The sequence below is a fragment of the Mobula hypostoma genome, chromosome 22, assembly GCF_963921235.1.
Source record: "Mobula hypostoma chromosome 22, sMobHyp1.1, whole genome shotgun sequence".
NCBI lineage: Eukaryota > Metazoa > Chordata > Chondrichthyes > Myliobatiformes > Myliobatidae > Mobula > Mobula hypostoma.
The window spans coordinates 54,133,150-54,160,487 of record NC_086118.1 but is presented as its reverse complement, the minus strand read 5'-3'; the positions used below and the strand labels follow the sequence as shown (position 1 = coordinate 54,160,487).

At 42.6% G+C, this 27,338-nt stretch overlaps 1 protein-coding gene across 1 annotated transcript; it reads left to right on the top strand.

Moving 5' to 3' along the window:
• The first annotated feature begins 583 nt into the window (after window positions 1-583).
• Window positions 584-27,338, top strand: cacng4b (calcium channel, voltage-dependent, gamma subunit 4b). Its single transcript, XM_063030623.1, has 4 exons — window positions 584-1,443; window positions 21,095-21,178; window positions 22,710-22,850; window positions 24,619-27,338. The coding sequence occupies exons 1-4, from the start codon at window positions 1,227-1,229 to the stop codon at window positions 25,161-25,163; spliced, it is 987 nt and encodes a 328-aa protein (XP_062886693.1). The 5' UTR covers window positions 584-1,226; the 3' UTR covers window positions 25,164-27,338.

Below are 27,338 nucleotides of genomic sequence, written 5' to 3'. Positions count from 1 at the left end.
CTCAGGCATCTATGAGAACTTAATTGAGCTATTCTACAAAGTCTACATTTGGTCTCCCTAATGATAAAAAGATGATATGGTGAGTACAATAAACGAGATAACGAAAGCCTCACCTGAAAAGAGTCCCAAAAGGATGAACGGAGTGGAGGTGAAAGGGCAGGGTTACCCAATGAACTAAAGGTAGGAACAGGTAGATGGAAAGATCAGCCTTCCTCCCATAATCCTGCACATGCTCTCGAGCTGAGACCGGGGATCTGGTCATCAGATTCTACCCAATGCCATGATGTCCACTTGGTACCTGAACAGGGCTCTTTTGATTTGTTTTCTCACTGCCGTCAAGGTTTCAGGGAATCGCTGATATGACAGCAAAGCATTTCCAATCAAACGGCAAGAGGCCATTCGGTCATCATGTCTGTGTCGGCTCTTGTAAAGATATCCAATTAATCCCGCGCAACTCCTCTTTCCTCATTGGTCTTTGTGCCTTTTCCTGATCCAATCAAACAAAAGCAAACTCAACGTGAACAGAAGTGCCACCAAAAGCCAACCGAATCTTCCCATCGCAGTGACAATGTTCTCAGTGTTTAACACACTTCACTCCCCGCGATGCTCACTTCGTTGTGAAAATACTGTTTTCATTGCACCAGGCACGGGATAATTAGACACCGCGTGAGATTCGGAAATGTCAGGCACATCTAGACAACTCCCCGAATACCCAACAGACTCTCGCTCAGTAACCGGACAGCCTGCCTCCTGGATGTGTAGCTCCGTCAGGCGCTGAGCATTTCGATGAGATTTTCAGTTCGAGCATACAGGCGGAACCGGGTCACGTACCAGAATCCAGTGACGAGTGAATCAGGAGGAAGTGGCTAACGCTGCCTCTCTTCAATTTTCATTCAAGTCCCTTTCTCTCTTCGTCGGTTCGCCCTTGTTTCGATTCTCCCAGCAGCGCGGGAGGAGAAGAGCAAACGAGGGGAGGCTGTAAGCCATCCTGAACAAAGCTTCGGCGGATTGAATTGTGAAGTTGCCCTGCTCAGTTGCAAACAGTGGTTTTATCTTCCTGGAGGTGGAAGCTGGCCCCGCTGGAGGGAGGAAAAGCAAGAGCCAGGCAGATGGAAGTTGGGGAAAAGCAGCATGTTCCCCGTGAAAGCTCGCTCCTGCCGTAGGCAGCGCTGGTCCCAGGCGCAACCTTCCCCTCTCTCCGCTCGCTGGCCGGATTATGATGCACCATGGGCTGGTGCGACCCCGGAGTACAGATGCTCTTCACCATGATGGGCGCTTTCGCAGCTTTCAGCCTGATGAGCATCGCCATCGGCACCGACTACTGGCTGCACTCACGGGCTTATATCTGCAACAGCACGAACAGTACCACCGAGGAGAACCAAGTGAAAAAGGAGAAAGGGGCCATGATCCACTCGGGTCTCTGGAGAGTCTGTTGTGTGGAAGGTAACGTTCCCTCGTTAAATGTACACCGCCTGCAAACTGGTCAAGACAACGCCGGGGTCGGGGCTTGGCGATGTAAGGGTTTAAGCATTAAACCCTTTAAATGGGATTCTGGGTTTAAGCAAGCGTGGATTTCACACACCTGCCTGCTCTAGCAGCGGTGGAAGACGGCACGGTTTAAAATAAACAGCGTGTATATTGTTGGAAGGTATACTGTGTTAGCAAACAAACCGAGGAAGCAGACGATTCCTCTTCCAAGTTTAATCTCACCGAGAGACTCAAAGGTTAGGTTTAGTTTGAGTTCTATTTTCAGTCTGGGGATCTGTGACAATCGCAGCCCCTTTGAGTTGGAGAATTAGAGCCTCTGGAGCTTTCAAGAGGAGCTGGGTTTAGTGGTGGGGCTGGGGAATGTTCATGGCTTCCAGTATCCTTCCGTTTTGCCTCCCGAGTTTATTCGGTTATCGGGGGCGATTATCTCAACCCGTGGGTTAACGCTTTCCAAAATACCATTTCTGTTTCTCGGCTTCACTGCATCTCATCCGCAGCCGAATTCAGATAGTACACAGGAGCACACGTGTACTCCACGGTGGTATCTCCCTCCAGTGTTAATATCTCTGCCGAGAGTCACATCAACTGTTCCTGAATGCTCGGTTTTGATGCTTGTTATGAAATCAGTTTACATAAGCTCCACGGAAAGAGGTATTATTTTTATATAACAAATGGTCATCTTGTCACAATCAGATTGGATTTTGGAGAGACCAAACCTTAAGTAGTTTCGGTCTTCCTGCCGAAATAAACATAACCCCGTTTCTTTTTTTTTGGGGGGGGGGAGATTACAGTGATGATTCACGAGACTGATTCCTGGGATCAGAAAATTCTTGGGGCTAGATGATCCTACGAGGAGATTGAACAGAGAGTACGGACATGCCCCAGAGTTTAGAAGAACGTAAACTCTAATAGATATAAAATTATTATTTGATTGCGTGGCAGGTTCTGATATTTGGAGCCTGAACCGGAATCAGTATCTCAGAAAAGGGCTTGGCCAGTAAGGAGTGATTTGGTTTTTTTTCCCCTCTCGGAAGGCTGTTAATCTTTGAAATCATCTTCTTCAGATGGCCCGGTGTTCAGTTGTTGAGGTTTCCTCAAGGCTGAGATGGACATTGTGATCACTAAAGGCGCGGTTAGGCGCGTCCTTTCACTCATTGAACGGCAGTGCAGACCCGAAAAGGGTCAATAGCCTCCATCTGCTCTTGTCTTGCATGTTCTTAAACGGAGTATAAAACACTGCTCCCCGTGGTACTGGTACCAAAATACTAGTTATAAAGAGTGCAGAATTTACAGTCCAAATGGACATTACCAGATTATGCCCCAGATGTCTCTCCCTACCTTCTTCACTTGGACCTTTCGGCACTTCACTCTGTTCTTTGCTTCCCTATTTTTATCCAGTTTTACATCAAACATTTATCTCCTGATAGCGACTTCACAATCGAGCCATTCTGACTGAACTAGTTTCCCTTACTGTGTCGCACTTGTTATTACTCATCTTTCGGACAAGTCAACGAAAATAATGTAAAATAAAACTTAATACATTGAAGCAGACACGGCTGAAGGAGACAGCCAGCAAACCTTCGAAAGACCTTCGTGCAGGTTTCCACCATAGAATTTCCTGCCTTTCTCACCCTCTTCACAATCTGAACTGTTTCCCCAACATCGTTTGCTCCGACTGTAGAATTAAAGATCTTGGAGGTCTTATCTGTTGGGCTATTCTGCTGAATTCCACCGTGGTTAGAAACCAGGAGGTTGGTTTGTGCGACGTGATACAAAAAAAAATTCATTCATTTTGCGATTTTAATCTCTTGGGAGTTCACATTTCTGGCATGAGACTTCTAAAGAAGGAGCAATGATTTGCTTTTATATTGTTTACTAGAACACTCAAAGTTAGACGGTCAGGCAGACGCAAAAATACCAACAGGCATTTTCTTGGCATCGTGTAGTAAGCATCTCTCTCTCCATCTTCACCCTTCTAAAATAAGAGAAAAATATGCAGATGCTGGAAATCCAAGTAACACACACAAATGGTTGGAGGAACTCAGCAGACCTGGCAACATCAGTGGAAAAAAGTACAGTCAACATTTTGGGCCAAGCCACTTCTATGTGTTAGAAACCTGAAAGTCAGTTCAGGGCCAATTTAGTCTGGATGCGGTGGCAAAGGTTCTTCGAAGAAAGTACTGGCTGTGTGAATAATACTATACAGTGAGTGGAAGGGAAGGCAGGGGTGTGATGGAATCACATTTTATACATGTCAACAGGAACTCGAGATAGCGAGGTCAAATGGCAACTCAGGTAAATTTCCCCGTTCCCAACCTGGAATTTAGGCACAATGATAAAGCTGTAACCGGTACTGTACACCCTTTTTTTAATTGTGTTGACAAATACATCAGGAGTGGACTCCAGATATTTGCAGCATCTATACTGAAGGCTTATGGGATACTTCCCAGGGTAGAAAACAGAACAACGGGCAGCATATGTTACATCTCCAAGTAACATTGGGTAGGCTACAGCTGGAGAACTCTGCACATTTCTAATCACCACGCAACAAAAAGGTTATGATTTCACTGGAGATAGGGCAGAAAAACGTCACAATAATTGTTTCTAGGACATAATAATTCAGTTATGACTGGATGGGGAGAAAGAGAAGAAGTTGAGCCAGAAGTGTGCCAAATTCTGAATTGGGGAGATAGTAGGAAGTGTTCTGCCACTGCCAGATGGGTAAAGGTAGAAGGCATTGCTTTGGAGTGAGGAGTAAAGAGGATCTGAAGAAAACCCTTTTCACCCAAAGTGTGGTTGGAACCAGGAATGCACCGCCTCAGGGTTGGAGGCAAGTATTCTCACAATGCAAGGCATGTAAGGCTATAGACGAAGTGGGCTGATAAATGGAAACAGTACAAGTTCTTGATGGCCATCATGGACAAGGTCAGCTGAAAGGCCTGTTCCTGTGCAATAGATCCCATGATACATGCCAACACGAGCTAAGGAATGGACTGTTGTCCTGTAATTTTCCCTTACTGGGATTAACAGGGATTTACTAGAAACCCATTTCCAATGTATTAATAAACAGCATAATTTTCACATCTAATTCTGCAGAAAATGAGGTTTACATCAGGAAGGATTTTTTTAATCCCTAGTGTTCACACTCCAATTCTGTTTTCAGTAGATAAATTTATTTCTGTGATCTGTCATTGCTGCTAAGTATGAATCAAAGTTAGATATCCACACAACGGATCTGCTGCATATTAATATAGCAAACAGAGCCGAAGGGGAGATGAGAAGAATGTTTTTAAAGCAGAGAGTTGTTGTGAACTGGAATGCATAAAGTTGACAAGGCAGTGGAAGCAGAACCAATAATAACCTTCAAAAGGAAATTAGATAAATACTTGAAAAAGATACAATTGCAGAACTGGATTTTGATACCAATTGGGCTGCTCCTTCAGTACAAAGGGCCACATGATTGCCCTCTATAAGATTCATTAACCCTAAATTATAAACACAGAGGCAATGTGGAGCTCAGTTCCTGTTAAACTGTTACTATGTCTTCTGCAGATGCTACAACCAACATCAAATCTTTATCATCCTGTATCCAGGATGTGCTGCTCTATGATTAAAAGATTCAAAGTACATTTATTATCAAAAAATGTATAAATTATACAACCTTGAGATTTGTCTGCTTACAGACAGCCACAAATTAAGAAACCTGAAAGAACCCATTAAAAAAAAGACCAATACCGCAGAGAAAGAGGGAAAAACAACACAAATCATGCAAGACAACAGAAGTGAGCAATAGCATTCAGAACCAAATTGAGTCCTTAGACCTGAATCCTGGGAACAGTCCAGAAAAGGCCCAAGTCTCTGTCTCAGTTCATCATATTAGTGAGACAAATCACTGAAGCTCGCAGACACAAGACACAGCAGCCCGGGCAGTCTCACAGCCTCAGCGTTGTGGAGGGAGGCATGAACACCGCAGGAGAGCTAGCAAAATTTGGACCAACAGTTGCCTCTGGTCCCAACACCTTGCCTTTCCAGTCTACCTGGGCTGGAGTTTAAATTGTCTGTGACTCTAGAATATTGCCAGTTATATTTGAAGGATAAACGTTGTGGTATTGATTCATCAGCAACACAAGTGGAAAGAGTTATTTTTTTTAATTTTCTATCATTAATTCAGTTTGGCGGATGAGGTGCCATTAGCAACTCCTAATTGCTCTTAAAAGATAGTTTAGGCCATACTTTAGCAGTCTTTCTGGAGAAGCTGCTCCCATAATAAAGATTGTTACAGTGTTACAGGATTTTGACTCAATGATAATGAAGGAATTTGTCAGGAATACTTGGAGATGATAAATCAAACAAACAAAAGTGTTGATGAGAGTTGTTGAATATTTGAATTTACACAAGGTAATTAATACCATTGTTGAGAACATTAATAACCCTGGGTTACAGAGACAAAGCAAGTAGAAAATAGGTTGAGGCTCAAAAATCAGCAAGCACAAGAGAGGTTGATTTTTTTTAAGAACCCCAGATGCATAGCAGTGCCCCCAAAGTTAGCAGCAGTAGGACCAGTTTTGGTTTTAATATACACTCAGTGGCCACTTGATTAACTGCAGGAGTGTACCCAACAAAGTAGCCACAGGAGTAGAACCCGGTGTGGTTTTCCGCTACTGTAGCCCATCCACTTCAAGATTCAAGATGTTGTGTATTCAGAGATACTTTTCTGCACACCACTGTTGTAATGTGTGGTTATTTGAGTTACTGTCACCTTCTTGTCAGCTTGAACCTGTCCGGCCATTCTCCTCTGACCTTCTCATTAACAAGCCGTTTACACCCACAGAACTGGGACTCTAAACATTTTTTGTTTTGCTCACCATTCTTTGTAAACTCTAGAGACTGTTGTGCGTGAAAATCTCAGGAGATCAGCAGTTTCTGAGATACTCAAACCACCTAATCTGACACCAAAAATCATTCCCTGGTCAAAGTGATTTAGATCATATTTGTTCCCCATTCTGACATTTTGTCTGAACAACAACTCAACCTTTTGATCATTGCTGCATGGTTTTATGTATTGAGTTACTGCCACATGATTGGCTGATTAGATATTTGCATTAATGAGCAGTGGTATAGCTATACCTAATAAAGTGGCCACTGAGCGTATATTAATCTAAACTGGGTGATAGAGGGCAGCATTCCCAAATTCAACAATGTCACCTAACTGAGTAAACCATAAGCAACAAAATACAGCAGGCAGAGTGATAGAATAGGAAGAACATGACAGGCAAATTTTAACTTAGAGATGTGGAAAGAGCAACACACACAAAATGCTAGAGGAAATGCAGCAGGCCAGGCAGCATCTATGGAAAAGAGTAAACAGTCGATGTTTCAGATTGAGACCCTTTGTCAGGACTGGAGAAAAAAGATGAGGAGTCAGAGCAAGAAGGTGGGGGAGGGGAGGAAGGTAGTGGGTGATAGGTGAAACAGGTAGAGCGGGAGGGGTGAAATAAAGGGCAGAGAAGTTGATTGGTGAAACAGCTGGAGAAGGGGAATCTGATAGGAGAGGACAGGTTTCTACAGGAGAAGAGAGAGAAGGGGAGGAGCACCAGAGGAAGGTAATGGGCAGGTAAGGAGATAAGGTGAGACAGGGGGCATTACCAGAAGTTCAAAAAATCAATGTTCATGCCATCAGGTTGGAAGCTACCCAGACGGAATACAAGGTGTTGCTCCTCCATCCTGAGTGTGGCCTCATCGTGGCTGCAGAGGAGGCCATGGACTGACATGTCAGAACGAGAATGGGAAGTAGAATTAAAATGGGTGGCCACTGAGAGATCCTGCTTTTTCTGGCAGTAGCATCGTAGGTGCTCGGTGAAGGGGTTTCATCGAAATACAGGAGGCCACACCGGGAGCACCTGATACAGTAGGTGACCCCAACAAACTCTCAGGTGAAGTGTCACCTCATCTGGAAGGATTGTTTGGAGCCCTGAATGGTAGTGAGGGAGGTCGTGTAGAGGAAGCTATAGCACTTGTTCCGCTTGCAAGGATAAGTGCCAGGAGGGAGGTCAGTGGGGAGGGATGAATGGACAAAGGAGTCATGTAGGGAACGAACACTGTGGAAAGCAGAAAGTGGAAGGGAGGGACAGGTGCGCCTGGTGGTGGGATCCCGTTGAAGATGGGAGAAGGTACGGAGAATTATGTGCTGGGCGTGGAGGCTGGTGGGGTAGTAGGTAGGGACAAAAGGAACCCTATCCCTGGTGGGGTGGCAGGAGGATGGGGTGAGGGCAGACATGCGCGAAATGAAAGGGGTGCAGGTAAGGGCAGCATTGATGGTGGAGGAAGGGAAGTTCCTTTCTTTGAAGAAAGAGGACATCTCCTTTGTTTTGGAATGAAAAGGCTCATCCTGAGAGCAGATGCAGCAGAGACGGAAGAATTGAGAAAAGGGAATGGCATTTATAGAAGTAACTGGTTGGGAAGAGGTAAAATCCAGGCAGCTGTGAGAATCAATGGGTTTATGAAAGACATCAGTAGTTAAGCTGTCTCCAGAGATAAAGACAGAGAGATTGAAGAGGGGAGAGAGATGTCAGAAATGGACCAGGTAAATCTGAGAGCAGGGTGGAAGTTGGAGGCAAAATTGATGAAGTCAACAAACTCCGCAAGGGTGCAGGAAGCAGCACTGGTTCAGTTGTCGATGTAGCAGAAGAAAAGTTTGCAAGTGATACCAGTGTAGACTTGTAATATAGACTCTTCCACGTAACCGACAAAAAGGCAGGCATAACTGGGACCCATGCGAGTACCCATGGCTACACCTTTTGTTTGAAGGAAATGGGAGGAGCTGAAGGAGAAATTACTGCGAGTGAGGACCAGTTCCGCCAGATGGAGGAGAGTGGTGGTGAGGAGAACAGGTTGGGTCTGCTGTCCAGAGAGAAATGGAGAGCTTTGAGGCCTTCCTGATGGGAGGATGTCAGTGTATAGGGACTGGATATCCATAGTAAGAATCTGATTGGGGTCAGGGAACTTAATCATTGAAAAGATCGAGAGCATGTGGAGTGCATTGGATGTAGGTAGGAAGGGACTGAACAACACACACAAAATACTGGGGGAGCTGGGCAGGCCAGACAGCATCTATGGAAAAGATCTCAGCCTAAAATGTCGACTGTACTCTTTTCCATAGTTGCTGCCAGGCCTGCTGAGTTCCTCCAGCATTTTGTGTGTGTTGCTTGGATTTCCAGCATTTGCAGACGGGACTGAGCCAGGGCAGATAAAACTGAGTCGAGGTAAGTAGATACAAGTTCAGTGGGGCAGGAACAAGCAGAAACAATGGATCTACCTGGACAGGACAGAAAGTGATACATTTTGATAGGAAGATTTAGGGGAGGCAGAATCGGGTAAATAGATGCAAGAACAGACAGACCTGGGCATCTGGAACAGAAAGATCTGGAGACAGTGGTACTTAAGAGAAAGCCATAAAAATGTAATCCTTAATTTAATTAGAGGCAGAACTGACTAGAAAAGCAAGGAAGGTATACTAAACCTTCATACAAAAAAGATAATTCATAGGACTTAGTTAGAGAAATGTGTACAGTTGTCAGTACCTCACTTTAGGAAGAATGTCAAAGCTTCTGAGAGAGTCCATTCATTCACTGGATTTGAGGTATGATAACTAGTGAAGAGACTGCAAGAGATTTGCCTGTTAGACCAAGAAAAAAGAAGTTAATTTGCATTGACCAAGGCATTTAAAATCAGGAATGATTTAGTAAATAACATAAAAGTTTCTATGTTGACTGAAGACTACATATCTCAAAGACAAAGGACTAAAGTTATTGGCTTAAAGAACTAGGGCCATGTGAGGAAGATGGCCGTGGTTCCTTAAGACAGGGTCTTAAGTTTCCAAACATGTTCAGCTGCTTCATTTATGATGTTCCTTCAGTCAAAAGGTCTGAGATGGTGATGTTTGCTGATGATTTCACAATGATCAATTCCATTCAAAAGTGCTGAGCAAGTGCAGTAAGATCAGTGCCAATTCAGGCATGGACTATAATCAGTTGTTAAGATTTGCACCACAGAAGTGCTAGGCAATCATCATTTCTAACAAGAAGAGCTTAACTAATACCTCATGATATTATCACCTCAAAGTCTCCCATCGTCAACATCCTGAACCAGCCACATAAATATAGTGATTACAAGGGCAGATAAGAAGTTGGGTATGCTATAGTGAGAGTGCAGCTTTATGAACACAGGATGTACAACACTCTCAAAAGTAGCCAGTTTGACCCCATCCACCTAAACTTTGATTTCCTCTACCACTGGCAAAGGATGGGCTTTGTGTCACCTTAAAGTGCACAGCAATCACTAAAAAGATTCAAAGTCAAAGTCAAGTTTATCATCATAGGCATAAGTGCATGTATTCAGAGATTAAAAGTGCATTTATTATCAAAGTGAATGTGCAGCACACAACCCTGAGTTTCATCTTCCCACGGACAGATGAGAAACAAAGGAACGCCATGGGACCCATTCAAAAAAAACATCAAACACCCAACGCACAGAAAAGAACAAATTGCAAAAATGGCAAAAAATGAGTGAATAACACTCAGAATATTAAACATCAAACCTCAGAGACTTTGAAAGTCTAGGATTGTTCAGTTTAGTTCAGTTCAATTTGCAGATTAGTAGTAGTAGCCTATTCACAATTGCAAAAAACACATTCTAAATTTACAATCCCTACCCCCAAGACAGCAGGTGCAGGCAATACCACCACCTGTATGTTGCCCTTCTAGTCATGCATCATCTTGACTTGGAGATACTTTGCCAGTCTTTCATTACTGCTGTACCCACCTGCTGTAAATCCCTTAATAGTATTGTGATAGTAGTTTCACTAGGACTACTGTGGTTTACAAATATCACCCACCACCAACTTCTCAGCAGCAACATGGGATGGCTGATGGGTTCACCAACATCACCCATGTCATGAAACATGAATGAAAAGAAGGAAACATTTTTTCTACAATTGCCAGTTACAATGGAATGCAAACTCTAACAGGTTGGTCGGAACAGGTTGAATTGTAACATTAGTACGAAAATTGGATCGATAGAGAAAGAAAATTGATGGGGGTGGGGAAGTGAAAGTAATTAAAAATTAAGAAACACCATGATTCCATGATTGTATAAATGAACAGTTTTGGTAATTGGGCTCTATTGCGATGGCCAAGGGTGGGATTTCTACAGATGTACCATTAAAAGCGTTCTAACTGGTTGCTTCACCATCTGGTATGGAGGGGCAAATGTACAGGATTGGGAAAAGCTGCAGAAAGTTGTAAACTCAGCCAGCTGCATCATGGGCACTAGCCTCCCCAGCAGCCAGGACATCTTCAAAAGACAGCGCCTCAAAAAGATGGAATCCGTCATTAAGGATCCCCATCACCTAGGACATGCCCTCTTCTCATTGCTACCATCAAGGTGGTAGTACAGGAGCCTGAAGACACACACTCAACATTTCAGGAACAGCTTCAACCCTTCCACCATCAGGTTTGTGAATGGACAATGAACCCATGAACACAACCTCACTATTGTTTGCTATTTTTTGCTTTCTTTTTGCACTACTTAATTTTTATAAACATTTCTAATTGTGATTTATATTTTTATAAATATGTGTATTGCTATCACAAAACAACAAATTTCATGACATATGCTAGTGATATTGAACCTGATTCTGACTCTGTGCTTTATTTGACCTAAGTGAAATAGCCTTCAACCATTGATGAGTTCACTGAATAAAGTTCAGGATTATCCTCAGAAAAAAATGGTTCACAAGCAGAGAAAACGATGGACGTGAGAATAGGCCACACACATTTCACGATGGGTCTTTGTGCACGTTGGTGGTGGGGGTGGACATTTGTGAGAGAGAGACAGAGAGAATCCAGAGTTCAAATAATCCACAACAAAATATTTGAAATGCTGGCATTTAAACAAGCTACTCATGGCTGCAGTCACCCCATGCAAAGAGACAGGGACATCAAAGCCAGTTAATACACTGCCTTGACTCCTGGCACTGAGCTGGGTCTGATGTTGTTGCTGGGACTGAATGTAAAATCAACTTGTCCTAAACTCGCAGACACGAGGAAATCTGCAGATGCTGGAAATTCAAGCAACACACACAAAAAATGCCGGTGGAATGCAGCAGGCCAGGCAGCATCTATAGGAAGAGGTACAGCTGACGTTTCGGGCTGAGACCCTTTGTCAGGACTAACTGAAAGAAGAAATAGTAAGAGATTTGAAAGTAGGAGGGGGAGGGGGAGATTTCGGATCTCCTGTACCTAGGATCGACTGTACCTCTTCCTATAGGTGCTGCCTGGCCTGCTGCGTTCCACCAGCATTTTTTGTGTGTGTTGTCCTGAACTTCCTGGATTCTCCTGTTACAAACTGTAATAACTCTTCGCTTTTATTACAGCAGGGGGCCGACTATGCTTCTGTTTGCTGCGTTCACTATAGAACACTTTTATGAAGATGCATTGCTTGACCCCATTCAGAATTAGGACAATGCCTGGAGCAGTTTATTCTCAGTCTCTTCAATTGCTCCTGAAATGCACCATGCTGAAATACAACATTTTCTCTCTGTAACGGTAAATTATTTCGATTGTACACAGAGAAATACACAACTTCCATCCACTTCTGTCCCAAGGAAGAGACAGAGCAGCTCGGCCAGATAACTCTCTGCTGTAAAATGACATTATAACTTTGCCCCAGCTTCCAGTCCCTCTTCCTCTGTGGCAGGATAAGCCCCCATTCCATGCCAGGATTGTTTCCCTGCTAAATTCTCCATTTATGCTCCATATAGCTGTACTTATTCATTTATAAAATAAAATCACAGATCCCACATTTCCACAGCAGTTTTGATGTTTTGAAATGACTCCATAAGACCATAGGAGCAGAATTAGGCCATTCAGTCCACAACTGCCTGTGGCTTGAAACTTGTTCAAGCTAAGTGAACAACATTATAACCACAAATCACACGGAATGGGCAAAGAACAAGTTTTGCACAGCAAGCTCCTACCCAAAGCAAGAGGTAAATTCCTAGATAAATACACTTCCAAAAACAAACTCAGATGCTGGAAGTGTGAAAGTATTCAGCAGATCAGAGTGCACCTGTGACCGTTCATCATTGGTTCTGATGCAACTCCATGACATCCCACTCCATTGGTGCCACATTTGCCTGATAGATATTTGCAGAATTTTCTTCTTTAATGCTGGTTGGTTGAGGGATAGTTATTCAGCAGGGAGCCTCCCCTTCTTCTCCTTTGAGGAAAGGACCTCAAACATCCTTTTGAGAGAACAGACAGATTTTCTTTCTTAGTTTAACATTTATTACGACAGATAGCACCTCAGACAGTGCAACATCCCCAATGTACTGCACTGGAGTTTCAGACTACAAACTTGCCTTCCATTTGCAATGAGCTTATGAAATAGAATAAAAATGCTTTCACAGTGCCAGCAACCCAGGTTCAATTCTGCCACTGTCTTACGTTCTTCCTATAACCATGTGGGTTTCCTCTGGGTGTTCCTGTTTCCTTCCACATTCCAAAGATGTACGGGTTAGGGTTAGTAAGTTGTGGGCATGCTATGTTTGTGCCGGAAGCATGGTGACACTTGTGACTGTCCCCAGCACATCCTCGGACTGTTGGTCATTGACACAAAATGAAACATTTCACTATATGTTTCAATGTACATGTGACAAATAAAGCTAATCTTTATCTTTAAATGTATCCTGACAACAGCTTTTACCTATCGGTCTTCCTATTTCTTTCCTGGTTGGTTTAAAATAACCTACTTCTGATTACTAGCTCATTAAATTAATATTCTTCAAAAACACTCTAAACTACTGTGCCCCCACAAATTCACTCCTATTGCCGCCTTATGTTTTGTATAACGGTGTCTATCGCACTTTTTAGCCTCAGGTTGTCCAAAGAGCTTTCTGGTCATCGTTATACTCTGGAAATGTAATCACTGTTGCAACACAGGAAGGGTGGCAACCCCCTCGCAGGCTCCAAAATACTTCAATGTTCCAATGTCCAGCTAATTTGTTTCACTAGTACTGATTAAGAGACAAAAGTATGACCCCACAAGATCAAGGACAACTTCAATTTTCTTCAAAAGGAAATAAGAAATCATATACAAGTACCTGAGAAGTCAGCGAGGGTCTTGGTTTAATATCTCAGGCAGAAAAAAGAGATGCACTCTAGAGATTTCAGCACTCTCACACTGTGATACTGAAAATTTCACATAATCCATCCTCAGTTATTTACAGTAACATTTTAACGAGATCATTTGGATTAACAACTGCATCCCACAGCAGCTCTTGAATGCTCAAACACAACATCTACACCTGGCACTATAAATGCTAAAGCGAAACAAAAAAACACTGCAGGAGGAAATCCAAAATAGTCCTTGAGACAGGTCATCAATCTAAATCAAGCAAACTCCATTTTTCTTTCTCCACAGATCCTGCCTACATCATTGAGTATTTGCAGCATTTTCTGTTATTTCTGGTACAAGGAGCTTTAAACTCAATTATCTGTTCAGTGTAATGACTTTAGCAAATGCTTTCATTGTTCAGGTTGCTTATTGATTTTAATTAAGTAGAATAGTATTAATTTAGTTTTCAGTTAAATACTTAACTCTCTCAAACTCTAACGAAGGTCTTTAGACAATGAGTGGGATAAAAGAGGGAAGTTACTGAACAGATGAAGATTTGGATCCAGGGGTTCTCAACCTGGAGACCATGGACCCCTTGGTTAACAGTAGGGGTCCATTGAATAAAACAGTTGGGAAGCCCTGTTTGGATCCAAGTCTGATAACAGATACTTAGAGTTTATTTATGTGGTCAATATTTTTGATATGTGAAAATTTCAAACTGTTGGTAAAGTGTCGAATATTCCTGAAATTATTTTCTTCAATAAAATCCTTCCTGTAAGTACACTTATAATAAAAAAAGTTATGTATCCAACATGTCATTTTCCTTTGACATATACAGTAGATCTACTACTCTGAAGATACAAACTTAAACTGACTAACTGATAGGATTCAGGAATGTAGAAGGGAAGCAAAAGCCACATAGGCACTGCTTTTTTTTGCACCAAGCATATTGTCCGCTGTGATTGACTCACAGCATGACTCCTCAACCTACTAAATCTACAATTCCAAGATGTCTGTTTTGTAATCACTCCCACTTAACCTTCCTCTTAACTACCTGTGTCACCACACTTACCAATGTAAGACAAGGGTCTCCACCTATTAATCTACCGCTCCTCCCACCACCGCATACATATCAGCCCCACAGCACATAGAAAGATAGAAACATAGAAAATAGGTGCAGGAGTAGGCCATTTGGCCCTTCGAGCCTGCACCGCCATTCAGTATGATCATGGCTGATCATCCAACTCGGAACCCTGTACCAGCCTTCCCTCCATACCCCCTGATCCCTTTAGCCACAAGGGCCATATCTAACTCCCTCTTAAATATAGCCAATGAACTGGCCTCAACTGTTTCCTGTGGCAGAGAATTCCACAGATTCACCACTCTCTGTGTGAAGAAGTTTTTCCTAATCTTGGTCCTAAAAGGCTTCCCCTTTATCCTCAAACTGTGACCATTCATTCTGGACTTCCCCAACATCGGGAACAATCTTCCTGCATCTAGCCTGTCCAATCCCTTTAGCATTTTATACGTTTCAATAAGATCCCCCCTCAATCTTCTAAATTCCAACGAGTATAAGCCTAGTCGATCCAGTCTTTCATCATATGAAAGTCCTGCCATCCCAAGAATCAATCTGCTGAATGTTCTTTGTACTCCCTCTATGGCAAGAATGTCTTTCCTCAGGGGACCAAAACTGCACACAATACTCCAGGTGTGGTCTCACCAAGGCCTTGTACAACTGCAGTAGTACCTCCCTGCCCCTGTACTCAAATCCTCTTGCTATGAATGCCAGCATACCATTCGCCTTTTTCACCGCCTGCTGTATCCTACATGCCCACTTTCAATGACTGGTGTACAATGACACCCAGGACTCGTTGCACCTCTCCTTTTCCTAATCGGCCACCATTCAGATAATAATCTGTTTTCCTGTTTTTGCCACCAAAGTGGATAACCTCACATTTATCCACATTAAATTGCACCTGCCATGAATTTACCCACTCACCTAACCTATCCAAGTCACCCTGCATCCTCTTAGCATCCTCCTCACAGCTAACACTGCCGCCCAGCCTCGTGTCATCCGCAAACTTGGAGATGCTGCATTTAATTCCCTCATCTAAGTCATTAATATATATTGTAAACAACTGGGGTCCCAGCACTGAGCCTTGCAGTACCCCACTAGTCACTGCCTGCCATTCTGAAAAGGTCCCGTTTATTCCCACTCTTTGCTTCCTGTCTGCCAACCAATTCTCTATCCACATCAATACCTTACCCCCAATACTGTGTGCTTTAAGTTTGCACACTAATCTCCTGTGTGGGACCTTGTCAAAAGCCTTTTGAAAGTCCAAATATACCACATCCACTGCTTCTCCCCTATCCACTCTACTAGTTACATCCTCAAAAAATTCTATGAGATTCGTCAGACATAATTTTCCTTTCACAAATCCATGCTGACTTTGTCCAATGATTTCACCGCTTTCCAAATGTGCTGTTGTCACATCTTTGATTACTGACTCTAGCATTTTCCCCACCACCGATGTTAGGCTAACCGGTCTATAATTCCCCAGTTTCTCTCTCTCTCCTTTTTTAAAAAGCGGGGTTACATTAGCCACCCTCTAATCCTCAGGAACTAGTCCAGAATCTAAAGAGTTTTGAAAAATTATCGCTAGTGCATCCACTATTTCTTGGGCTACTTCCTTAAGCACTCTGGGATGCAGACCATCTGGCCCTCGGGATTTATCTGCCTTTAATCCCTTCAATTTACCTAACACCACTTCCCTACTAACATGTATTTCCCTCAGTTCCTCCATCTCACTAGACCTTCTTTCCCCTACTATTTCCAGAAGATTATTAACGTCCTCCTTAGTAAAGACAGAACCAAAGTAGTTATTCAATTGGTCTGCCATGTCCTTGTTCCCCATAATCAATTCACCTGTTCCTGTCTGTAGGGGACCTACATTTGTCTTAACCAATCTTTTTCAGCACACTTCATTCCCCCCCCCCCCCCAATGCACTTCCCTTTATGCTTACACTCCATATGTCATACCTACACTGACACAGTCACTGTCCCACTGCGTTTTCATGTGTCCGGGTGCTACCTAGAAGAGTTCCTCTTGCCAAGGGTCACTTATTAACATAATCATTTCCTGTCAGTGTCACCTTAAGTACATTCAATAAGTCTTTGTGCATGAACTAACCTTATGTACAGTATATATGGTCTCACTCACAGTTATTTGCACATTGTGTTTTAAAGGATTGCTTTTATATTTATATTTATTGTTTTTCTTGTGTTCTTTTTGCTAATTTTTTACTATTGCATCATATCTGGAGTAACAATCATTTTGTTCTCATTTACACTCATGTACTGAAGAACGGCATAACAATAATCTTGAATCCAAGGTTTTCCGATGTTACATTTTCGCAGGAGATCTTAGTGGAGGAAGCAGAAAATGGGAGAGGTGTACTGTATTGGATGAGACACGGGCACAGCTGGTAGAGTTAATACCCACAGTGCCAAAGACCTGGGTTCAGTCCTCAGCTTCAGTGTGAAGTTTTTACATTCTCCCTGGGACAACACAAGTTTCTTTTGGGTGTTTCAATTTCCTCCCACATCCCAAAGATTTGCCTTTTCTAATGTGAATTGGCTATTTGAAATTGTCCCACTGTGTACATGAGTGATAAAATCTGGGCATAGTTAATAAGACTATGGGAAAATATATTTAAAAAGGAATATAGGATTAGTGTCAAGGAGTAGCTGATGGTCAGCATGGATTCAGAGGGCCAAGGGGCCTATACCCATGTTGTATCTCTGTACGAATATGATTTTATATGTACATGGCAGCTGGATGCAGGACTCTCCTAGACACATGCTCAGAAGACAGTGGGTAAAAAATTTAACCCTAGAGTTAATCACTAGGGAGCTAGATGCTGTATTTCAAGAAATTCAATGAACTAACATGAACAGAAAAGGTCAGTGACTGTACATTGAAATGCCATATCCTAGAAGTTATACCCCACTTTCAGGCATATAATGCACTCCTAATTATATACCATTCCATTCAGCAGTCAACTACCTGGTCCCCCTGCTGGGTGGAAAGAGGAGTATAAAAAATATATATATAATCAGATCTTACTGTTAATTTCAGGCAGACCTCTGTGACCCCAGCATTTTAAACTCTCACACCATAATCCCCTTCATTTGATGCTGGTAAATAATAGGTCCTTCATCCAAATAATTTTCTTGAAAGTTCATCTCATACTCTGAACACCTTTGGGCATAGGAAAATATCTTGCTATCTCTTCTAAATTAGTTTACTGCTATCTTAAATGAGCCTCTTTTAGTCTTAATGTAAGCTGAAACAGATTTACCTTTCTATACAAATCCTATTCAGGAACCTCTTTCTTGTCAGAATCAGAATCAGGTTTATTATCACCAGCATGTGTTGTGAAATTAGTTAACTTAGCAGCAGCAGTTCAATGCAATACATGATAATATAGAAAGAAAAAATAAGTAAATCAATTACAGTAAGCATATATGTATGTCGAATAGATTAAAATAGTGCAAAAACAGGAATAATGTATGAAAGAAGTGAGATAGTGTTCATTGGTTCAATGTCCATTTAGGAATCATATGGCAGAGCGGAAGAAGCTGTTCCTGAATTGCTGAGTGGGTGCCTTCAGACTTCTGTACCTCCTTCCAGACAGAAACAATGAGAAAGGGGCACATCCCGGGTGATGGGAGTCCTTAATGGATGCCACCTTTCTGAGGTACCGCTCCTTGAAGATGTCTTGTGTACTATGGAGGCTAGTACCCAAGATGGAGCTAAATTTACAATTTTCTGTAGCTTCCTTCAGTCCACTCACCCCCCCCCAGTACAAGACAGTAATGCAGCCTGTCAGAATGCTCTCCACAGTACCAACTATAGAAGTTTCAGTGCTTTAGTAACTAAAGTTTAGTTGACAAATCAAATCTCTTCAAATTCCTAATGAAATATAGCCGCTGTCTTGCCTTCTTTAGATTACGAGGACACTCAGTCCTCGTTTATTGTCATTTAGAAATGCATGCATTAAAAATGATACAATGTTCCTCCAGTATGATATCACAGAAAACACAGGACAGACCAAGACTAGAACTGACAAAAACCACATAATTATAATATAGTTACAACAGTGCAAAGCAATACTGTAATTTGAAAAGAGCAGACCATGGGCACAGTAAAAAAAAGTCTCAAAGTCCCGATAGCCCTAGCATCTCACGCAGATGGTAGTAAAAGGGAGAAACTCTCCCTGCCATGAGCCTCCAGCACCGCAAACTTGCCAATGCAGCATCCTGGAAGCACCTGACCACAGCCGACTCTGAGTCTGTCCGAAAACTTCAAGTCTCCGACCAGCCCTCCAACACCAAGCACCGTCTCTGCCGAGCGCTTTGATCCCGCCCTGGCCGCCAAGCAACAAGTAAAGCCGAGGACTCGGGGCCTTCCCCTCCGGAGATTTCAGATTACACAGTAGCAGCGGCAGCGAAACAGGCATTTCAGAAGTTTCACCAGATGTTCCTCCGTGCTCTCATGTCTGCCTCCATCAAATCAGAATTGTGCACGGCACCCTACTTGACAAATAACAGATATCATCACTGGAGTGGCCACGCATGCTGCGTCGCGTCGCCATCTTCTCCTCTCCTCTCATCAATATTTTGGGACCAGGTTAGATCCTCAGAGATCTTGACACCAAGGAACTTGAAATTGCTCACTCTCTCCTCTTCTGATTCCTCAATAAGGATTGGTTTGTGTTTCCTTGTCTTACCTTTCCTGAAGTCCACAATCAGTTCTTTCATCTTACTGATGTTAGTGCAAGGTTCTTGCTGTGACACCACTCAGCTAGTTGGTATATCTCACTCCTGTACGTCCTCTCATATCCATCTGAGATTCTACCAACAATGGTTGTATCATCAGCAAATTTATAGATGGTATTTGAGCTATGCCTAGCCACACAGTCATGGGTATAGAGAGAGTAGAGCCGTGGGCTAAGCACACACTCAAGGTGCACCAGTGTTGATCATTAGCGAGGAAGATATGTTATCACCAATCGGCACAGATTGTGGTCTTCAAGTTAGGAAGTTGAGGATCCAATTGCAGAGGGAGGTACAGAGGCCCAGGTTGTGTAACTTCTCAATCAGGATTGTGGGAAGGATGGTATTAAATGCTCAGCTATAGTCAATGAATAGCATCCTGACATAGGTGTTTGCATTGTCCAGGTGGTCTAAAGCCGCATGAAGAGCCATGGAGATTGCATCTTTCTCTATACCCATGACTGTGTGCCAATATTAATCGTCAAGGAGGATGAGATATTATCACCAATCTGCACAGATCGTGATCTTCCATTTAGGAGGTCAAGGGAGGTACAGAGGCCTGGGTTCTGTAACTTATCAATCAGGATTATGGGAACGATGGTGTTAAATGCCAAGTTAAATGGGTGACCACTGGGAGATCCTGCTTTTTCTGGCAGATGGAATGTAGGTGCTTGGCGAAGTGTTCTCTCAATCTACATCAGATCTCTCTGATATACAGGAGGCCATACCAGGAACACCAGACACAGCAGATAAGCCTCCTGTATATCGGTGAGATACCATTCAGAGACCCCAAACAGTCCTTCCAGCTGAGCCAACACTTCACCCGTGAGTCTGTTAGGGTCATCGATTGTATCTGAGCACCTATATTCCATCCACCAGAAAAAGCAGGATCTCCCATTGGCTATCCATTTTAATTCCACTTCCCATTCCCATTCTGACATACCAGTCCATGGCCTCCACTATTGTCGCGATGAGGCTACGTTCAGGTTGTCGGAACAATACCTTGTATTCTGTCTGGGTAGCCTTCAATCTGATGGCACAAACATCAATTTCTCAAACCTCTGGTACTGCCCTCCGCCCCACTATTCCCATTTTCCTCTCTCACCTCATATCCTTACCCGCCCATCACCTCCTTCTGGTGCTCCCTTCCCTTCCCTCTCATCCATGGCCTTCTGTCCTCTCCTATCAGATTCACCCTTCTCCAGCCCTTTATCTCTTTCACCACGAACTTCCCAGTTCTTTATTTCACCCCTCCTATTTTCACCTATCACCTACTACTTTGTATTTCTTCCTCCCTTCCCACCACCTTCTTACTCTGACTTCTCATCTTTTTTTTCTCCAGTTCTGAAGAAGGGTCTTGGCTTGAAACATCGACTGCTTACTGTTTTTCATAGATGCTGCCTGGCCTGCTGAGTTCCTCCAGCATTTTGTGTGTGTTGCTTAAACATATGTACAACAATGTTTTAACAACCATTAGCCATAATTCTAAACCCGGTAATGAATGTTTCTCTACCTAGCAGGTATCAGGCAGCTTATTTTGATAAGATGATCAAGATTCAAATACTGGTTACTTTCTGTTTTCCATTGTTCCAGGTTTTCAAAAAGGAAATTGCTTCAGAATCAATTATTTCCCTGAAGATGATGATTATGACCAGGAGGGTTCAGAATATCTATTACGTAAGTAATTAAAGAGTTTAATGTTCCATACGTGGAGAGATGCAGTTATTATTTTTTAAATCTAGAATATTTTAAAATGTGCTTTGTTAACTGAATAATTACACATTCACCCAGTCCTCTGATAGTGATTAGCACTGATTCACATACATCTATGATGGAAGTTTAAGTAGCAGCATTCAAATGAGAATTAGATACAAAAATGAGGAAAGCAATTGACACAAGAGGAAGGAAGTGGATTATCTGGGCAGATCCACCAATTTGATAGCAAATGGTCTCCAGTGCAACACACACAAAATGCTGGAGGAACTCAGCAGGCCAGGCAGCATCTATGGAAAAGAATAAGCAGTCAACATTTCAGACTGAGACCCCTCTTCAGTCCAGGAAACGGTCTCCACTGTGTTCATTCACCAGTCCATCGTTCAAATTAACTCTGACAGAACCTGTGTTTGCTTTTCTTATTTCTTAAGACTTCTGCAACAATGGCATAAATAACTTTAAATGGTAACAGGCTGCACACTGTAATCCAATTACCCCTACCTGAGTTTAAGACAGTGTGACCTTGACTACAGAAACAAAATAATCTTTTTCCTTCCCAATTTTCTCGTTCTGCTTGAAAGGTGCTTCCATAGGTATACCTCATTCTGACACCTCATGTAGATCATGCTTGCCATGTAATCCTAAACAGAGAAATGGTGTCCATAACCAACAGCCATGCAAGTTTATTGTCTAGTAAGGATACAGGATAGGGATGAGGTGGGGCCTCGGATAATTTACAAACAACTACTTCCTTCTGAATTCAGGAATCTCAAAGTCAATCAGACCCAACTTCTTAAATTTACTTGGCAGGGACTGATGATCTAACCCGAATTCTTCCTATTGATTTTGATATGTTACCACATGCTCTTAAGTCTGTTAAAGTTAGGGCTGTAGAATTTCAAATAGAGATACTTTAGTTTTGTTCCATGTATATAGCTAGGATGCCCAAGACTTTTGTAAAATACTGTAGTAATTTTATGTATTGTACTGTGGTAAAAATAAACAAAATTCATGACATCTGTGGTGATGATAAATCTGATTCTGATATGGGTCTCTATTGTGGACTGAGAGTGGGAAAGGGGGCAGAGAGAGGGGAATCATAGTTGGGAAAAGGGGAAGGGAGAGGGGAGGGAGTGGGAAGCACAAGAGAAACATTCTGTAATGATCAATAAACCGACTGTTTGGAATCAAATGACCTTGCATGGTGTCTCAGGGCTGGGTGTGCCTGCACCTGCACTACTCCCCACCCCAGCACTCCTTCTCTGCCACCTGCCTCTCACTCCTCCCGTGACATCCTCACCATTCCCAACACCCTTTGCTCCCGCCAGATTGTACAAACTCACTATCAACTCCACGTTCGCAAAGATAGTCTTAGGCACATTTATTTACTTTGCCCTTGTATACATAAGTTTACCAATTCATCACTATGTTTCGTAGATCTAACTAAATAATCAATCTGAACAATGATAAGGCAAGTTATTGTTTTTTTGTCTAGGCATTGTCCGTGCTTCCAGCCTATTTCCCATCCTGAGTGCCATACTCCTGCTCTTGGCGGGGCTGTGTGTTGGAGTTGGCAAATTGTACAACAGCAAGACCAACATTATCCTTAGTGCTGGCATCTTATTTGTAGCAGCAGGTGAGTACCGACCTTCATTTCACTTCTTTACCTTTCTAGTTGCACAATAACATACACTCATTCTCTCCTCTCACACAGCGTCCCTCTCACAAATGCTCAATTCTTTCTCATAAACCCAGTCCTTACCCAAGTACATTTGCTCCTCATATCCACCCCCCATATCCACAAACGCATTCCCCCTGCTTCCACAGTCATTCGCACACATACTACGCCTCACCCTCACACATGGTAACTACTCAACACTCTGATTCGTTCCTGGTCCCTCGATGCACTCACTGTTGATTCACTCACTTCTCTACACAATACTATTTCGGACACACTCACTATCCCCAAACACACCAAATACTCACTTTGCTGACCAACAGATAATGTTGCTGATTCATAATTATTCACAAGTATAAAGTTGACTGTAACACACATACTTATTCCAGATTTGTACTCTGTCTCCCTTTCTCTCTCACAAACTATTCATCAGCTCTCAGATTATTCACATAATATCCTACTCTAAAACCAAACACACTTGACATTCATAAATCACATTGGTTAAGCACATGAGGAGTACAGCCTTTATCATACTCAGTACCTCACAGATGTATTCTCAAATATTTAGTGATGGATTTTTTTTTTTAAAAGCCAGAAATTATGCACAGATGATTCACCTGTACCATATCAGGTCAATTACAAGAATGTGGTGATCGATGAATCAATTGGCCCTCCTGTGCACAGGAGGCACTCTCTCTTTTGGGCTCAGGTGCTCGAGTGTGCATGATTTCATCTCTGTGGTCTGGGTTTGTGCTCCCACATTGTAAGCTGCACAGTGTGAACTGATGTGATTCAGTAAAACAGTTTAACCACACTACCCCATTGTAGTTTTTGCTCCGCACAAACATAACGTCACTTAATACTGGTGAAAATTTAGTGATTATGTTTTTCTTAATGAGGCTGGTATGGTGTATGTAGCCATTGGGACTCTGGAAAGTTTATTGACAGTAAAATCTGTTGACGAAGGAGAGTTTACTCAAACGTGATTTTCACCAGCCCAACAAACGGAACTCAAAGAGATACAAGTGTTTGCACCCGTTGGAGCAATACAGAAAAATGGAGACACAAAGAGATCCTGTTGTAAAAAATGAACTTTTGGAAGAACCTAGCAAATTAGGCAGCATCGGTGGAGGCAAAAAGATGACTGATAGCATCTTGACCTGAAATCTCAGCTACCTTCAGCCTCTACAGATGCTGTTTGGGCTGCTGTGTCCTTCTCACAGTTTATTTTTTGCAAAGAGAACTCAAGAACTGACAGAGCAACATCTTCATATAATATATGGAGTCCAAATCCAGTATGGTCCACAATAGCCATGTTAGTTCTTACTGCCCACTATTCATGGCCAGAGGGAGCAGCATTGGAATAAAATTACTGGAAATTCTCAAGTTGGAATGAAAAGCAGAAAATGCTGGAAATATTGTACATAGCCAGGCAGGGAGCACTCATAGAAAGAGAAACACATTTATCATTTCAGGTCTGAAAACTTTCATCAACTTCCTACAGATGCTACTGTAAGTGTTTTCAGCATTTTCTGTTATTTCAGATTTCCAGCATCTGAAGTGCTTTTGTATTCTACTTAGTAGGCAGACTGGCTCTGTGCATCTCTTTGACTGATGGGTTGTCCCTTTAGTTAGTTAGTAGGCAGACTGACTCTGCCTATTTAGCTTAGTAAGCAGATTGGCTCTGTGCATTTCTGTGACTGATGGGTTGTCCCTTTTGCTCTAGGACTGAGTAACATAATTGGGATCATTGTGTACATATCAAGCAACACCGGCAACCCATGGGATAAGGATGACGATGACAAGAAGAACCTGTATTCCTACGGGTGGTCTTTCTATTTCGGGGCTTTGTCCTTCATCGTAGCAGAAATGGCAGGCGTCTTAGCTGTGAGCATCTACATTGACAAGAATAAGGTTGCAAGGAGCAGATCACACCGCGAGTATCTGAAGACTTCCTCCTCGCCCTATTCCAGGATGTCCAACTACAGATACAGACAGAGGAGGCGATCCAGGTCTGGCTCCCGGTCAGAGGAACCGTCTCCAGCTCGGGAAATCTGTGCTGCCGGCAACATGAAGATGGTGAGTACCGTGGTGCCACTGAGCGAGATCTCCATGTACACTCTTTCAAGGGAAGCCAGCAAGCCGCCAGTTGGAGCCACCTACCTCCCGGAACAAGAGGAGAGTTTCCTCCAGGTACACAACTGCTTCCAAAAGGAGGCCAAGGAGGGATTTGGCATGAACACGATGAACAGGCGAACAACACCAGTCTGAGGCACCAGGTTTATACCCCATACCCCCACCACTCTGACTCATTTCACTTTCCCTGTCCTGTTGAAAGTACAGACCAGCAGAAAGGTCTAGAGACCAGGAGCAGGGTGTCCCACCAGCCTGGCCTCTCTCTCTGTCAACGGGTCATAGATTAGCCATGGTGAAAAATGGAAAGGATACGAGGACAAAGATTAACTGAACTGTGCGGAATGGGCAGCGGATGAAGTCCTTGTTATCTATCTAAAATTCCCATACAGGGAACACTGAGAACATGAGATGCACCCGCCTCTATGTAATTGGTGAGAAACTCAACTGTTAACACGGAATTAACACTTTAAGCATTAATGTTCACTCTTACATCTCATTCAACTGGAATACCAAGGTCAATGACTGTTTAACTGCAAGCAGAAATACTCAGTTTTAACCTTTAAATGACGGGAAGGTCTGATTAAACCGCTACTGCCAGTGAATTTTTGTTCTTGTTGTTCACCTGTCAAACACTGGGATCTGCGCACAGCCCAGGGCATGGCCGAAGGATGAAATCCGTTGTGGCTGGCTGACGGGTGCCTTATTCCGCCAATAACTTGCACCAACATTTCCTTCATTTTAGCCGCTCTCCCATTAAAGAAATTAACCCAGACGTGTGTGCAGTGGAATTGACCGTGTATATTTGTACAACAATTCAGAAGATGAATTTTAGCGACATCATTTAGTGGCTTGAGGATGTTCAAAACCCAGAACAACTACAGGCTTGGATCAGCAAGTTGATTAATGTACTGGACAAAACCTCAATGTCTTCATTGGTTGTGTTTCTCGTGGTTTTCCCTCCTCCAAAATTTGTCACTGTAAAGATGTTAAAAGGTAGCTGTGTGTACAATAGTAAACCTGATCGCTAATCAGATTATTGTGAAACTAGGAGAGGAGAGAGCGACCCTTGCCTATCTGGCTCTTGTAAAGTATTTGTGATAATAAACTAGTTTCTGGACATGCTGGGAATCTCTAATTGTGCAAAGAAAGAGTGTTGTCCCAAAAATAGAGGTTCCTTAGAAACCCTCTATCTGAACTTGGAAGGAAATCCCTTTCTGGAAAAAGAAGTGGTCAAGTGTACCAGGTTTCAGTAGCAGAATATTTAGGAGATAATGATCATAATATAAACTTTTGGTTAGCTACAGGAAAGGAGGTGGAATCCAAAATAAATATAATTAATTGGAGGAAGGCCTACTTCTCCAATCTGGCCCAGGTAAACTGAAACTAGAAGCTGAACAGACAAAACTGTAACATGACAAATGGGCTGTTTTTAAAGAGGAGATAGTTTGGGTACAGTTGAACCACCTCTCATTGAAGCACCTTCAATAACTCCAAAAGACTGAAGTTGGGTAAAATACTGAAAGGCTTTTATTCGCTGTACAATACGACCTCCACGGTGAGTGTCTGCCCCCGGACTGAGGGGGAGGGGCAAGGTGAAATCACCTTTATACAGGAATCTGTGGGAGGAGCCACAGGGGCAGACAGCAGAGGGGCGTGTCCAGACAGTTAACCCAGTTACAACATATACATGGTTTACCACACTCATCAGAGACAAAGGAATATCAAATACAGAACTATCTATGAGATACAGAGGACAACAAAACAAAAGCTGTTTATGTCAAATGTAGGCTGGTAATTACCATTAAAAAAAAACAACAAAAAGATCTGGGGTATTGAAAATTACCAAAGAGAACGTATAGAAAATAATAACAGCCAATAGTAGTAAAAGGGGAATTTGTGGACTAATGGTGCACATTGGAGACAAAAGAGGCAACTTACACATAGATACTAAGGATACAGTTAAAGCACTAAGTGAATACTTTGTATCTGTCCTAAACAGGGGAAGGGGGTGTTTTGAAAATAATGGTGAAAGAAGAGATAGTTGAGACACTGGATACATTTAAAATTGACAGAAGAGGTATTAGAAAAGTTAGCAATTTATAATAGGCAAGTCACCTGGTATACATGGCATACATCCTATGATTTTAAGGGAATTACAAAATGAAGACTACAGAATACTGATTATGAGTTGCTCTTTGCTCTTTATGTACAGGGCAAGTGCCAAAGGACTGAAGAATAGCAAAAATCTTCCTGTTGTTCAAAGAAACAGAGTAATACAGGCCAGTCCTTTTAAACCTGGCTGTGCAAAAG

Excerpts from the sequence above, each read along its gene's own strand:
- cacng4b (XM_063030623.1), top strand. The coding sequence starts at position 1,227 with ATGGGCTGGTGCGACCCCGGAGTACAGATGCTCTTCACCATGATGGGC. Across the intron at positions 21,179-22,709 it reads GGGTTCAGAATATCTATTAC|GCATTGTCCGTGCTTCCAGC; the intron begins GTAAGTAATTAA and ends TTTTTTGTCTAG. Across the intron at positions 22,851-24,618 it reads CATCTTATTTGTAGCAGCAG|GACTGAGTAACATAATTGGG; the intron begins GTGAGTACCGAC and ends CTTTTGCTCTAG.